The 16,456-nt window shown below is 28.5% G+C and overlaps 1 protein-coding gene across 1 annotated transcript in view; it reads right to left on the bottom strand.

The window, feature by feature from the left end:
- Positions 1-16,456, bottom strand: part of crb (crumbs) — a 246,075-nt gene that overhangs the window by 32,343 nt on the left and 197,276 nt on the right. Inside the window, exons 6-16 of the mRNA XM_067049706.1 lie at positions 15,515-15,610; positions 14,215-14,334; positions 13,989-14,106; positions 13,761-13,899; positions 12,307-12,409; positions 12,072-12,194; positions 4,386-4,613; positions 4,059-4,301; positions 2,038-2,115; positions 1,799-1,948; positions 1,121-1,269 (exon numbers count right to left, since the gene is read on the bottom strand). Of these exons, the coding sequence (XP_066905807.1) occupies positions 1,121-1,269; positions 1,799-1,948; positions 2,038-2,115; positions 4,059-4,301; positions 4,386-4,613; positions 12,072-12,194; positions 12,307-12,409; positions 13,761-13,899; positions 13,989-14,106; positions 14,215-14,334; positions 15,515-15,610 (1,547 nt within the window). The remainder of the gene's footprint in view (positions 1-1,120; positions 1,270-1,798; positions 1,949-2,037; positions 2,116-4,058; positions 4,302-4,385; positions 4,614-12,071; positions 12,195-12,306; positions 12,410-13,760; positions 13,900-13,988; positions 14,107-14,214; positions 14,335-15,514; positions 15,611-16,456) is intronic.

Genomic DNA, 16,456 nt, shown 5'->3' with positions numbered 1-16,456 from the left:
TATCTTATGGTTGTTATCTTGTTTTGTTTTTAGCCCTGAAGAAGGCTAGAAACTCTAGCCGAAACGTCGGCACATTAAAATAAGTTAGTCATACTTATTTTTGTTTCGTTGACCGCCCCCCCAACCATCTTCTCCTCATTTATCATCCACGGTCAACTATCTCTCATAATTATAAACTTTGATCCTTAAGTTATCAATTTAACCGACTATGGATGATTCCTTAAGCTTTGAGTAGTAGTCTGGTGTCTTCCACATCACAACGAAACCAAAAATACATTTACTTCCTTGGAGCATTGTGGAACTTAGTTACGATTTTCATGCTAGTCGACTTTACTAAAAACCCATCTAGGACTAAGGTCAAAGAGAAGACTTAATTTCCTAATCCATAAAAAAAGTTTTTTAATTACAAACTTAGCCGACTAAAATAACAGCTGTAATTATAATAATTTTGATTTGATTTTAAACTAATTTAAAATAGTGTATTTCTTCTTTAAATATTTTTTTTCTCATAATATCAATTCACGATTAAGGATACTTTAAACTACTAAATCTCAACACAAAAATACAAAATTATGATTCTGTATAACACTTTTTATTAACTTACAACACATTTTGACGTGTTGTGATTAAAATCAGCAATGCCAAATAGTTGAAATAAAATTAGATACAAATATGCTAACATTATATCTTACTGTCACAGGCACCGTTTGTCAAAAAGAACATTCAAATAACCCATTTCAATTTATTGAATTATAGAAAAATTATTATTTTATCACAACTAGTAAGAATATAATTGAAAAATACTCCATCATATAGCTCTCCCAAAGACATCATAAATGTTTAAACAGCTGTTTGAATAAGAAATTACCTCACATTATCATAAAGCAATCTGATTACATCGAAACGGAAAAATTTCATGTATTATTCAAATAAGATTGGCATCATTAATAATAAAAATATTTACAATTAAATAAACTTTACTTAAAGGAAGTAATAATGAATTATTTATTTAGAAAATATAACATTTTCTAAATAGATTGTATTTGATCAACCTTATTCCCAACAAAACCAAAGAGTTCATAATTTATACCAATGTCAATGCCATTGAGATTATATTTACCTCACAGTCGTCAATGTTATTCTCACACAACCTGCCAGTGAGCCCTTCTGGACAAATACAGGTAAAAGTAGCAACTTCATCCACACACCGAGCTCCACTTTTACAAGGATTTGATTCACATTCATTAATGTTTATGCTGCAGTCTTTGCCTAAAAGTAATAATTTAGTCATTCATTAGTGAGTAAATAATTCATTATATGAAAATAAAATGAATAAACTTAACATAGGGCATATTTTTTTTAGATGAAATCTGGGAAACATTTGCAAACCCTGTCTATTCTATAATTAAAACCACCTGACCTGTAAGTTTAAAATTCTGAGGAAAAACAAAAATCTTCCAAGTGGACATTGTATTCTTTAAATAAATTAAAATTTACATTTCTTTTTAAACAATTTTGATCTCTTTTCTCTCAACTTTATTCTTTTTAACATCCGACGTTTCGACCTCTCATGTCATTCTCAAGGATTCCTTATTCTGTCTGTATTCCTTTTCTTTCCTTAAATTCATTAATGCCGGCTAATTGCCTTTGTCCCAATATTTTTTTTTATTAAATTATTTCCTAAATTTAAAACATTTCAATAACCACTTTTATGTTCTTTAACAAACCCCAAACAGAACTATCCAACCTAACCAAAGAAATCTATCCAATTTGTCCAGTTCTAAGGTTCAAAACTCACCGGTGAAGCCTGGGGTACAATTACAACTGAATCCATTGATTTTATTGATACAAGATGCACCGTTAAAACAAGGGTGAGATAAGCACTCATCAAAATCCACCTCACAATGATCTCCAGAAAAACCAGGGGTGCAAAAGCATTGGTAGGAACCTAAAATCACAACAAAAATAGAATCCGCAATTGTCAACAAACAAAATTGATACAAGAATAAAAGCTTTATATATACTATAATAAACTACCTTCACTATTGACGCAAATTCCATTGTTGCATATCTGAGGAATCTCACATTCATTTATATCGGTTTCACAATATAAACCTGCAAGGAAAATATAAAAATTATTACATTATACTCTTTTAACAAGTCCCAAAGGAAGATGACCCATGCATTTTTTTTAAACATTATATTTCTAAAAAAAAAATTATTTCATAAGTGCAATAATAATAAATAATACAGGGCTCCAAAAAGAAGCAATCACAAGAGTTGTTATTTACCTACATAATTATATTTTTATAACACCTGAACAACAATGTTGAGGTATTTTTTCTAGGGAATAACTTATATAGAAATATTCAATAAAAACAAAAAGTAAAAAAAAATTCACTTGCCGGAGAAAGTGAATTTATTTGCAAATTTTTTTAGATCAACTCAAATCTTTTATTACTTCTGCATACTAAGACCAAATTCAAATGTTTTGACACAAATGGAAAGACAAGTTTTTTCTCTTTCTATTGATAGCCGATAAAGTTTAACATTTAGTTATATTTGATGACAATAAAAAGCCATCCAAACATATTTAAATAATCATAAAATCTCAAAATCAGACTGACCTAGTAAAGTCTGATAGGTATATTTTAGCACCTTTTGATATAAAAAAATACTTAAAGTTGGCCAATTGAGTACTCCAGAAACTGAGAAAGATGCAGTACTTTATAAGGAAGAACCATTGCTGGACTAACGATTGTGCAAGGGGGTGAATTGGTCAGAATCAGATTTTTACCTCATCTTATCAGGCTGGGTGGAGCCCAGAGGGCTCCTGAACCCACAGGGCTGACTCAACGGCAACAGTGTAACAGATAACAATTATCTGCCCAGCCGAATTCGAACCCGGATCATTGGAGTTAGTAGTCCATTGCCTTACAACTTATTATTTTATAACAATAAAGTGAATGTGGAAAATTTAATAACTTAAATGATAATAGACAAATAAATTATGAATAGAAACAAATATGTGAACTTGTGCAATAAAATTTTTAGATTCGACCAAATCATTAGTAAGATTTAAGACAATAAGGAAAACTTGTTGGTTTAATATAATAACTATGTGACAGTACAATAAATTAGTACTCTTCTTTTACTATTAAGCCCAAGTTAAACATTCTGTGTATATTTTAAAACTTTAATAGATTGTAGTATTTATCTTCCAATAAAATTTTTGTATAAATTATTTTAACATTATGGATTTCTAACAAATAGGGGTCCATATATGTTTTCGGAGGTGCTGAAAATAAAAATAAAATCGATTTTGTGATTGTGAATCAATTTATGTTAACTTTTCCGATTTCAAGCATATTGGGTCCCTTCATATGTTTATAGAAGTGCTGAAAATGAAAATAGAATCAATTTTGTAATCGTGGGCTAGTGAATTAATTAATTTTAACTTTTTGGATTTCTAACATATATACGTACCTCTATATTTGTTCATGAAAATGAAAAAAACTATAGTATCTTTCAAAATAGATAAGAGAACCCTAATATTTCAGAAATCCTAAAGGTTAAATCGAAACTTAAATATGCGATCATAAAATTGATTTCATTTTTATTCTCAGCATCCCTGTTACACAATATGCAAATCTCTAACATATATAATGAAAAATATCGTTCATAATTAATTTATTATTATTGAGATTTATAATATTTGATTTTTCAGCTAAATTTTGGTTAAATATATTATATTCTTTTTTAACTTTTACAATTCTCTTTATCCACTGGAGAGAACCCAAATAACAACATATTGCTGTAATATTGTTACAATAAGGACAAAACGTTTCAACTGTTTTGAAATATGGAATAATGAAGTCTACTTCAATATTGAATTAACACTAGTCTTAAAGGAAAGTAAAAAGATAAAAAAAAGAACTACACACATTTCTATTTATATTAAAACAGGTCCTAACTTTATAAACCTTTGAATTAATGATTATTTTAAACAAATATGTACTATTCTTTTCTAAATAAACTGCTGTTAGAAAAATCCTTGCCTTTATATCCAGGTGGACAGGTACAAGTTAGGTTTCTAGCGCCTTCGATACACGTTCCACCATTTTTACAAAATGTAGGAGTACAATGATCAACTTCTAGGGGAGTGGTACAGTCCGGTCCAGAAAGTCCATTTGCACAAACACATTTAAAGGTGTTTATACCATCAATACATATTTTACCTTCCGGACAATTTTCATTCATGCAATTGTTAATGTTATTTTCGCAATGGATTCCTTCAAACCCTAAATAAAATAAATATATGGTTAAAAACAAAATAAGGAAGAGACAATATTTATTATTTACTACCATTATTCAAATAGTTTTACCAGTATCGGCACATTCACAATAGTAGCTCTTTCCATCCGGCTTGGGAATACAAGTACCGTTGTTCTGACATGGGAGGAGCGCACACGCATTATAGGGTAATTCGCAGTTCTGCCCCATGAAATCAGAGGTACAGTTGCAGTGGTAGCCAGAAGTACCATCGTAACACGTCCCTCCATTCTGGCATGGTAATGAGAGGCAGTCATCAATGTTGTTTTCACAAAAGGGCCCTGATGTAAAGGGAAAAAAAAAGATTATAAAACCTATTTGTTGGCTTAGTTATATTTAAATCAACTACAATACATTTAACATATGCACTTATCAAACCAATATTTATTTGGGATACATTAATTTTATATAGGAATATTTTTAATCAACTACGTATTTTTCATAGCATTTACAATTCAGTATAACATAAAATGAAAATATTACAAACTTTTACATCCATTTATATCTGGCAATATGATTAATACATGGAATATCAATTTTCATATAAAAACTGTCAACCTTATTTTTTAGATAAGATAAAAAATTTATAAGCAACAAGTAGGAGACGTCTTAAAATGAATAAATCGAAGATTCAATGTGACGAAAAGATGGTTGGGGTCAGTTGGGTAACAATTAAAACAAATAAGTTAAACTTATTTTATTTGTGTCAACATTTTGGTATAAAATTTCAGGCCTTTATTAGAGCTGAAAACAAAGAATGAGATAACAGAATAATATAATAAAAAAAAAAAACACAAAGAAACAGTATAACAAGAAATTTAGATGATAAAAAGAGATACTAAAATAAGATAAAACATATTGCATATTTTTTTTGTCATTATTTCCATACAGCACCATTTGATTTTTAATATTTTCAATGTTTGTTATCTTTTGGTATAAATTCTTGACTTTGCAATATTATATATTATCTTCTTTTAGTATTACTTGTTATCTTCTAAATTCCTTGTTATATTATTAGTTTTTTGTTGTTCTTTTTTTCACTATATTACGGCTGTTATCTCATTTTTTGTTTTAAGTCCTGATCAAGGCCTGAAATTGAGGCTGACACATGGCACAAATAAAATAATTTTCACTTAGTTTTGTTTATTATTACTCTATAGTACCCTCCCACCCCTAACCATCCTGTCCTCACAAAAATATTAATAAAATCCTTTTACCCAAAAAAACAGCTTCATTCAAAGTCAGTTCAATCTTGAAAAGCCAAATGTTCTATATAATGAATGTTCTATATAATACTAGAAAATAATAACAGAACAATACAATTTTTTAAGAAAACAAACCAATGTTGTAAATCAATAATTTTAACATTTTTGATATGCACATAAAATATATAATAAAAATCTCAATCTTTAATAAATAAATTTTTAAATGACCAGTGCATAGAAATCACATATTTTCAAAATAACCGATTCAAAAATGATAAATCCATTTTGATAAAATGACAATACAGAGAACTATTAAAAATACAAAAATTAACACTTTTATCTAGATGCTATGAATAGATAAAAATAAATTAGTAGAATTTGATTGTTAAATACTTATCTGAACAAAAACTCTAATTATTTACATTTTTTTTATAGATCATAAAAAATTAATCAAAGGATGAGATATATGCACAAAATGTTAGTGCTGTTTTTTTTTTATGAGTGGGTAAAAATCAAGGTGACAATATTACAAGTAAGAGTTTTTTTTTTTTTTGGCTATCTACTAAGGCCTGAACCAAATTTAGGCTTCAGTATTGACTAAATTGTAAGATGGTCAATAATTATTGTCACTTTTGACAATACTGAAGAGTAAATTCGGTTCAGGCCTTGATAGATAGCAAAAAAACCTCTTGCTTACAATATAGTTACTTGTATCCATTGGTATTTCACTCATTCATTTCAAATCATTCAAACTACTGAGTGGGAAGAGCTGATAAATATGATTTTATTGTTAATATTATAACTTTATTTTGCTTTCCTATCAAACCAGATTTCGAAAAATTATCAACTTCCCACCAAAAAATAAAATAGGTTACCTGTAAAATACAAAGGGCAGGAGCAGTAGATAGTGCTATTGATTACAGTGCAAGTGCCGCCGTTGGCACATCCGTCCGAAAGGCAGTCACTGGACAGCTCGTCGCAATTCTGGCCCCTCCATCCCTTCTCACAGGCACAGAAATACCCACCAGGCTACCACACCACAGGTGCAAATCATGCATTGTTAGTTTCAAGCTCAAGTGAGAAGTGGATTAATCAAGTGTTATAGAATAAAAAGTCGAGGAAATGATATTATAACAAAAAAAAATTAGTAATAGATTATAAATCATTATATTTTGAAATAATCTTAATAAACCAAGTTGTGAAAACATATTAGACTGACAATGAAGTACTATTAATAATTTTTTTTATTTTAATGAATTTTTAATTAACTTTCATATGTCATTGTTACCAGAGTAAGTAAAAGATACTTGGGTATTAGTGAATAATTATATGGTAAATTTAAAATTGGTGTTTAATTAAAGTTGTGAATGAAAATACCAATAGCAGTTCCTGAATAACAGCAACAGTTGGGTTTACAAATATAAAATAAAATTATACGATAGGGAAGCGGTTGAATATCTTTTGAAATACCTGTTTTTTGTAGTATGTAAGAAAAAACTAGTTTTTTTTTTGTTTTTTTTAAATCTGGAACTGTCACTAACATTGTCAAAGAATTTAATAATGCATCATAAAATAAATTAACTTAACAGAACAAAATTTAAATAAAGTACTTGCATCTGAGAGAAAAATATCTGTTAATGAGAAAATAATAGAAGTCATTGACTCCTCTAATGTGCACCCGGTCCCCTCCTCGCCTTATGCATGCCCAAGGGGCATCAGCTCAATCACTCAGAATAAATATCAGCTTTCTATTTCTGTTCACTCAATCTCAAATTTTTTTTTACTTACTCTATATCAAATAAATATTTTAGATTCTTTATTTTACTACTATAAAGTAATTTTCTTTTTTCTTTTATAAAGCTAGTGTATTCTTTTTTTTATAGGGTTTAAAACCCAAAAGTGTATTTTCTTTTCTTGATCTAGTTTCATTTCACTTCCAAGCGGTTTTTTATTTTTTTGTTAATAAGTTAATTTTTTATTTATTTTGACCAAAAGTTATTTTGTATTTTTAAATTTATATTAAAAAATTTGTTTACATAAATCATGGACAATAAGGAAGTTTGTTATGGTGCGTGTATAATACAAATACATCGCTGCGGCTCGGCACATATAACAACATTACGAGCTGCAATGGAATTAAATCCTGAAAACAGACTGATAAGGGAGTCTAGAGTCAACAGTCTGTATTCAATACGGGAGCAGTTTTGGACCCACCTGGCGCCTTGTCTCACAGTCATTCTGGCTTACCACTCTCCGTTTTTTTATTGACTCTCGCTCTACACCAGCTCGTCCAAGACGGCCATCTCGGATGAGATATGTTATACATAGAGGTATAGTCGACATGCGCATATCGACCCCCCTTCCCTCTGTATCTATAGAGAGTGACTATCTTTTTTTTCCATCAAGCTTCCTTAATTTTTATTATCTAACCAACTCAATTAGTGTAAAATTAACTTATTTTTTTGTGCAAAAAAATTTTTTTTTTTTAGTTTGAACATATAGATCCAAATATTCTTTTTTTTACTGCATAATTAACTATTTTATTTTTTTTGTAACAACAGCAACTAATTAGTTTTCTTTTTGCTTCATTGTTAATGTTTTAATTTTATTAAATTGTATATATCACTTGGAAGGGTTTTTTTCTTTAATTTTCTTCATTATTTTGTTATTTGTTATACTCATTTCAGCTCCTCCATTTATTTAACCCAAACCAGCAAAAATTCACTTTGAGGAAGACAATTGTTTTTCATTTGCGAAAAACCTCTCACCCCAACACCCGCAACACAAAGTGCTCATGTTCATAAATGTAAAAACAACTGTTACTGGTAAATAAATTACTAGAATTGGAAGTTTATAGCTGCTGAAACAACACGTTTGACAAATGTTAAATAACACACTAAACAAAATTTCAACTTGGTATAATTAGGGTTAGGTAATTGTTCGGTGAAGTTGGTGATGTGTATCCTAAAAGATCAGATCAACTTATTCAGTTCCATTTATACAGGTAATATCATTATATTTGTTATTCTTTCAGACAAAATAGACCCTAATTCAGATAAATTAAAACTAAAGTTTAAAACTTAGGTCATGTTGGAAGAAGATAATTGACTGTATGAAATAGATTAGAGTTAGATAGTCTGGGTGACGGTCAATAAAGGTTTCAAAATATTTTAATATTACTATTTTGAAACCTTTATTGACTGCCACCCGGCCGATCTTTCTCCAATTTAAAACTTCAGGAATGATTTTACCCATCAAAACAATTATTAGTTTAAAAAATAACAATTGTCTAGATTGTTTATAATATTTTGCATAAGATTGTTATTATAAATCTTAATTTATAATAGATAAAATATTTAATTCAGAAATAAACTTTCTTTGTCACTTATAACAGTCTTCAACCAACCTAATATGTATTCACAAAAATAACAGTTGTCATTAAAAATATATGTTTTTATATTGTTATACACAATGTTCAAACAACATGGAGAGTTTTAAATAATTTTAGCAAGCCAAAGGCAACAATAATAAACATACAACTAATACTGGAATAATATAATATCATGCATTCATAAAATCATAAACAATTAAGCGCTAATAACATATTATATACAGCATCTAAAAAAAAAAAAGTTGGCAACAGGGATATTTCTTATGACCAGAATTTCTTTATTCAGGCAATAATACTCATAATTTATTCTGGTTTAACTAAATCACCCCCTTTTAATTTAATTTACCCTAATTAGGGGTCTTGGGAAATTTACCCTCCATGGACTGTGACACTAGTCAATGCCCTCATAATTTATAAATATTTGCATGATTATGATTTTCAGTAAGGTTGACAATTCTCTTTAACTAAATAAAATGTTTAAGACCCACACAAACTATTTACTTATCAAATTAATTAAAGTAAATATTGCAATGTACATAAGATGAATAATGTTTACTTTTTAATATGTATTATTGGTAACACTTCATTCTTCCATGAAATCATAAACAAATTAATCAGTTCAACATTAACGAATTCTTAAAGAAGGCAAATAAATATATATTCCACATTATAACGAAGAAGGTGTGTACATATAAGCAAATGAAAAAAAGTAAAAAAATTAAAAAAGCTCTAGAGTAAACAATAATCAATATGAAATAAGCTAAGGTTAACTTTAAAATCAAATCCATCAAGAAAAAAAACAAATCAGAATACTTAAGAATGAGGACATATATCTTTGATATAATCCTTTCACTCTTTCATCAAAATTAAACCAATTTCATCCACTTTGCAAGTACTAAACATTAAACAACAAAACAAACCATATTATAGATACAAAATAAACATAATGCAAAATTTCCTGAACATAAAAAACAAATTTAACTCATTTTTATAGTATTCGGTAATAAAAATTTTCATATCTGCATGATGAACAATCCAGCAAAATATTAGAAATACAACATTACGCAATTAAAACTGAGATTGTTAAAGAATTATTTTAGTAATTTTTATTTCCTAAATTACCAATTTTATGGAAGAAAATGACAATCAAATATTGTTATACAATATCTTATCAATAATTTAAATATTTCGGGTTCTTTGAACCAACACTGTTTGAAAGTATATATATATATATTGAATATTAAAAAAATGAGTTAAAAATTGCTTCATACACTCAGTGACAGAATAGCCTCTCTAAAATAACATAAAATACAATTATAAATAGAATGACTAGCAAAATATACAATTATTACAAGACAAAATAATACAGAACTGGAGATACAACAATAAACAATAGGAAGATAAAATTATAACAGTTAAACCATTAACTCACAAAATCAAAGCAGGCTTTAGAATGTAGGCATGGATATGCACTACATGAGACAGGAACGGAACACTGTGGACCAGTAAAACCAGACTGGCAAATACAGAAGTAGCTGTCGGGAGAACTGATCGGTGTTCCGCCATTGTCACAGAGGTTAACACATTCATTGGTGTTAATTTCACAGTTGCTTCCTAAATTAGATATTCTACGATCATACATACAATCAACAAGCAAAACAAAGGTTGATCTCGTTAAAGGTTGGGAAATCAAAAACTGAATAATATAAGAACATTATAAATAAATAGAGAGACCAATTAATTCCCTAAGATGAAGCAAGATTTTTGTAAAATAATATATTAGTTGGCTAGATATTTTATTATTTCAAAGTTAAAATAGTTAAATTTTGATAGATATGGAAATATTTTAATAGTAATTTAATAAATAAAACTTGAAGAACTAACGAAATAGTTAATGATATAAGTAATGTATTACTGCTGAATTGATAAATTATCTTTACGTAAAGAAGACTTTTTTTTTTTTTTAACTATAATTATTCTATTTTGAATAAATTATTAAGAATAAAATAAAAACATTTAATATATAATGCAAATTTTTGTTTGAGACAATTTGTTTAGTAGTTATTAAAAAAATATCCATTTTGTTTCAATAATTTTTTAATTATTTAAACACTCCAATGTTTCAGCCATTCTAGCCATTACCAATATATCTATTCATTATAAAGTAATTTTAAAAAACATCATGAAAAATTATATTTCCTACCATATTTCACTATTACAGCCAAAACCATTGGCTATCAACATAACTGCAGGCCATATTGCCTTTGTTAAATTATTTATCATTAGTCATTAACACATTAACTATTTAGTATTACATATTATATATTTAGTATCACATTAACTTATATTTAGTATTCACATTAATTAGTTTATAATCTCTGTTTAAATTAAAGATTTAAGAATTTAAACAGAGATTATAAACTAGTTAATGTGAATACTAAATATAAGTTAATGTGATACTAAATAGTGTAAAATAGTTAATGTGTTAATGAATAATGATAAATAATTTAACAAAGGCAATATGGCCTGCAATATCGTTGATAACCTATGGTTTTGGCTGTGATAGTATAACAAGGTAGGAAACATAATTTTTCATGATGTTTTTTACAAATTAATTTATAATGAATAGACTGTATTTAATAATTTTTTATTGATAAATGGCCAGAATGGACAAAACATTAGAGTGTTAAAATAATAAAAAAATTGCTGAGACAAAATGCATATTTTTTTATAACTACTAAAAACATTTAATTTTACCAGAATCAATAGTTATACAGAAGGGAATAATGAAAATATTTATCAGGAATATATTCGAAACCTTATAAGATCAATGGTACAATGCTACCTCAAATATAATAGACAATAACCGCAAAAGGCAATGACATTCACCATGTAATTTTTTATGTGATTAGATCAGTTTCATATTCTAAGTCAGGCTAGTAATTGGAGTAAAAAATAAATCAATAATAAACTGAGATTAAATGAAAAATAAAAAATATTAATCAGAAAAAAATTAATTCATATTAACATGCTTGCATTCCATCTCTTTCCCATTCCGAACAAATGAATAGTTCCATGCAGTTACTCTTAATAATAGAAGCTTTGTGTAGAGAGTAACACCAAGATTGATAAGTATATATTACCTGTAAAACCAGGAGGACAGATACAAGTACCATAACCATTGATGGTTGTTTGGCATGTGCTGCCGTTTGCGCAAGGATTGTCATTCATACAGATATCGTTTCTAGTACAATTAGGTGGTATGCCTACACAGAAAATAAATGATTTACTGATTTATTAAAAAGTTTTCAGACTAAAATTACAGATTTAAAGAATTATTATAATTAAAAAGTAAACCAAAATCAATAAAATACATACCTTTGAAACCAGTCATGCAAACACACTGATACGGGAGGCTCGACTCAATACAAACAGCATTAGGGTAAATACTGCAAGGATTGGAAGCACATTCGCTCAGTTTCTAAAAATTAAAAAAAATCATTCAATTTTTACTTTCACTAACCTACATACGGAATTGCAAAATAATTACCTACATAATTAAGAGGAAATATTACGATCAAGCAAAATTTTAAATTCACGTTTTCGACAGAAATACATTTTAAGGTTTTCTAAGTCCAAATAACCAAGTGTGAACAGACTAGTTCCAAAATGAAAAGTCATATGAACTGAAATTATATATTACAAATTTAAGGGTGGGTATATGCCTGAGGTGTGACAGCAACTTTACAATAAAATCGACAGACCGGAAGTGCCACTTTATAGAGACAATTCTCTCAAAAACAGCTCAAATGATTTTGATTAAACTCGGTAATATCAATTTAAAATTAAATGTTCTTTAATATCAGATATGTCTTATCTTCATTGAAATAGTTTCACAGGACTTAAATGCTTAATTTCCAAAATGGCTTTCTCTAAAGTATCTTTAATTTTGATTGTTTGGAATAATTAATAATTTCACTTTTTTAGTAGTAGTCAAAAATGGATAAATATATACTATGAAAGAAATAGATAATTAAATAAAGGGATAAGAAGAAAAATATTTTTTTCAGGTTGTAAACACATTTCTGAAAGTAGGAATAGGAATATAGGCTCATCAAATATCGTTGGATAGCCAAAGATTTAAGAAAAATAATATTTAACTTAAAATGTAATAGAGAATACAAAAAACGCATAAATAAAACATCTATTTTAATATGAGCTCTAAATGGTGGATGAATGTGCAGTTTCGCCACTTGATAATGTTTTCTTGTCACTATAGTAACTAAATAATTACTTTTTTTATTTCCTTTAACCTATATATGAGCTTTTCAGTTAATAGAATGATTAAATCCATAAAATAATTTTTAATATTGATTCTATAACACTTTAGCAATGAATAAATGCAAAATGTACATTTTAGTAAACTGTTTTATTTTAGAATTTCTGCTGTACTTTAGCAGAAGAAAAATGTTGAAATTTTGCCATGAGAAATAGTATCAAAAGTACTTTTCTGAAAACTGCTGATTGGTGTTAGTCGATCTGCCAACCAAAAGGCTCATTTGAGAAATTAGTATGGGAAAGCATTAGCACAGTGAATAATGTAATCATATAATAATAAAATAATAATGTATATCTGTTCTGAAACCAGCGAGGATTAATTTCAATTCAAATTAGGGTAGTAAGTGAAAGTTGTGTGGTGCATAGACTGCACCAGATTTTTTAATTTAAAATAACAGTGATAAAAATATACATAAAATGTCAATGGTACAAATATTAAAATTTTAATACTTATAAAAAAAAAATTATACTTATAATAAATATTCAATAGTTACCAATTCACAATTTTGACCACCAAATCCAGGCGCACACTGGCAAGTATAGCCACCATAGTTATCAAAACAAATACCATTATTTAAACATGGGTTATTTTCACACTCATTTATATTTATTTCACACATTTGTCCAGTATACCTGTTGAAAAAAATATATAAAATGTTAATTTATTAATAGGTCAGTTTAACAAACTATTGTAATAAGGATATGACTAGAAGAAACATTACCCAGTTCTTCCACAAGAACATGTAAACCGATTGATTCCATCTGTACAAGTACCTCCGTGTTGACAAGGACTAGAAAGGCACTCATCAACATCAATTTCACAATCATTTCCTTCAAAACCTAAATAACAATGACAATTATAATTTTTCTTTTATACAATCATACAATTCTATTAAATTAGAGGTAATTTGTATATTGACTTTAAAACTATTAAAAGATATAAAATACCTGGTTGACAAATGCACTTATATGTGTTACCGCCACCCGTAATGTGACATGTTCCGTTGTTCTCACATGGGAAATTATTATCACACAGGTGAGTTTTAGTCTCTCTTTCACATCTCCTGCCTGAAAAAAAGGTAATCATAAAAATAAATATATATGTATATCTATCACAGTAAAATAGATCTGTTTAGTTTAAATAATATGATAAGAGATGTAATCCAATAAAGGGATCTTAAATAGTCTTCGGAAAAGAATTAGAAATAAATTTTATATCAAGAAGAAGATGGTAGTGAGTACAGTAAGGAAAGAAATAAACAGTAATGTATTATGCAGCTTTAATGTTCACTGATGTTGTAGCCCTCCATCAGTATCACTCAATAAGAGAAAACAAAAAATTTTATAAAATTATTAAAACCAACAATATCTTCTATAAGATATAATGAAAATGGCTTCATAATAACATCCGTACTGATTCTGGGATGGCTCCAAAGTAAAACTACATGAATAAAAACAATATGACAAAAATAGGAGTAAGCTATTAACAATTTTATGGATATTGAAATGATAAAAGATTGTTAAAAATATATTTAAAATCAGGAAGGATGTATACATAATTTATACTAGAACTTGAAGCCACAGTGAAGTAACTGGATTTGAATGTTACTGAGAAAAAAAATAAAACAAATAGTGACCCAGGAGATTCCAACACGAGATGATGTCTTAGATTTCGAAGTCTTTAAGTTTGAAAAGGTATCAGAATTTAATTATTTGGATTCGTGGATAAAACTAATGATAATAAAATGAATGCAGAAATAAGTGAAGGGATTTTAGTTGCCGACTGTTGCTAATGTAAATTAAAACAGCACATGAGAAGTTAGTGGCCCTATGTAACAAAATCATCCACTACAAAACACTCATCCGACTCACTCTGATTTGCAGATCCGAAACCTGGATAACTAAGGTGGTGAAGCAGAATCACATCATGTACCAAAAACTTGATTTGGTTTCAATTGTAAGAGGAAGCCAAATCAGATAGCTGAGTCACGTAGCACATGTGTCCAGGGAATCATTGCCCAAGCGTTTAATCGAAGACTGAACAGGTGGAAGATGTAGTAGAGGAAGACTACACTTGAGGTGGCTGGGCAAAGTGGAGGAAATTATGAAAAAGATGGGCATTAGAAGATGGGGAATCCTCGCCCAGGACAGGAGCAAGTGAAGGAAGATTATTTGAAATGCCTAGGTTCTTGTAAGTACTGTAGTGTCAATTAATAAATAGATGTAAAAAAATAAATAAATAAATTACCTGCAAAACCTTGAGGGCAGATGCAAGTGTAATCACCAGTATTATCCTCGTAACACTTTCCATTATTCTTGCAAGGGACTCTATCACATGGAGAACCTGTTTTACCAAAATTAATATCAATCATAATCAAAAATCTCATTAAAATATCTCAGGACTTATGAAAATCTTTATAACCTTGTAGAAATAGTCTACTCTTAAAACTAGGTTAATAATAAGTTGGAAAAACTAAAACTTAGTAAAGAGTAAGAGGAAAAATATTAACTTAAGAAATCAATTCATTGTATATGTAGCATCTAGAATGTAAGAGACACAACTCAAAATGTTTATCAGCAATTTCAATTTTTGACCCCAGTAATTCCAATGATAAACTAGTCCTCAGATATCAATCCAAACCAGTAGACATGACAAATGTTTTGTCAGCAACATTTGTTTGAGGAAACAAGTCCTGAGGGCTTGTATATAGAACCTGCCCTTGTTAATGTCTATTCTCACAAAAAAAAACATTTTTTTGAGCTGTGCCCCTTTGACTCTGGATGTGAGATATACAGAAAGTAATCCATATTACAGTGTCCCTATTAGTATTGTTTTTCTATTTTTCTATTAGCATACTAAAAATAGGAATTACATACACCCAGAGGCTTCAGGTTGTTTTCAAGGATAGTTCCAACAGAATTCCTTAAAGGGGGTATTTATATAAGAAATTGAAATTGCTGCTATAGTAAATGGATATATAATAATAGAATTAAAAACGAGAATGAATATATACGTTTTTTTATCTCTTTAATTAATACTACCAGGTCATTCAAAAAGTCCTGTCGTTTTTTTGGTGGAAATTATAAATAAATAAATATTTTCAAATAATCACCTTTATTCATCAAAATATCCACCGTTACAGTCGGTAACCTTCTCCCAACGAGATGGTAAAGCCCAAATTCCTTCCTT

This window comes from Halyomorpha halys, unplaced genomic scaffold, assembly GCF_000696795.3.
Source record: "Halyomorpha halys isolate HHAL.00 unplaced genomic scaffold, Hhal_1.1 Scaffold1464.1, whole genome shotgun sequence".
Taxonomy (NCBI): Eukaryota; Metazoa; Arthropoda; class Insecta; order Hemiptera; family Pentatomidae; genus Halyomorpha; species Halyomorpha halys.
The sequence above is the reverse complement of the archived record's forward strand: the minus strand, read 5'-3'. Positions and strand labels throughout refer to the sequence as shown.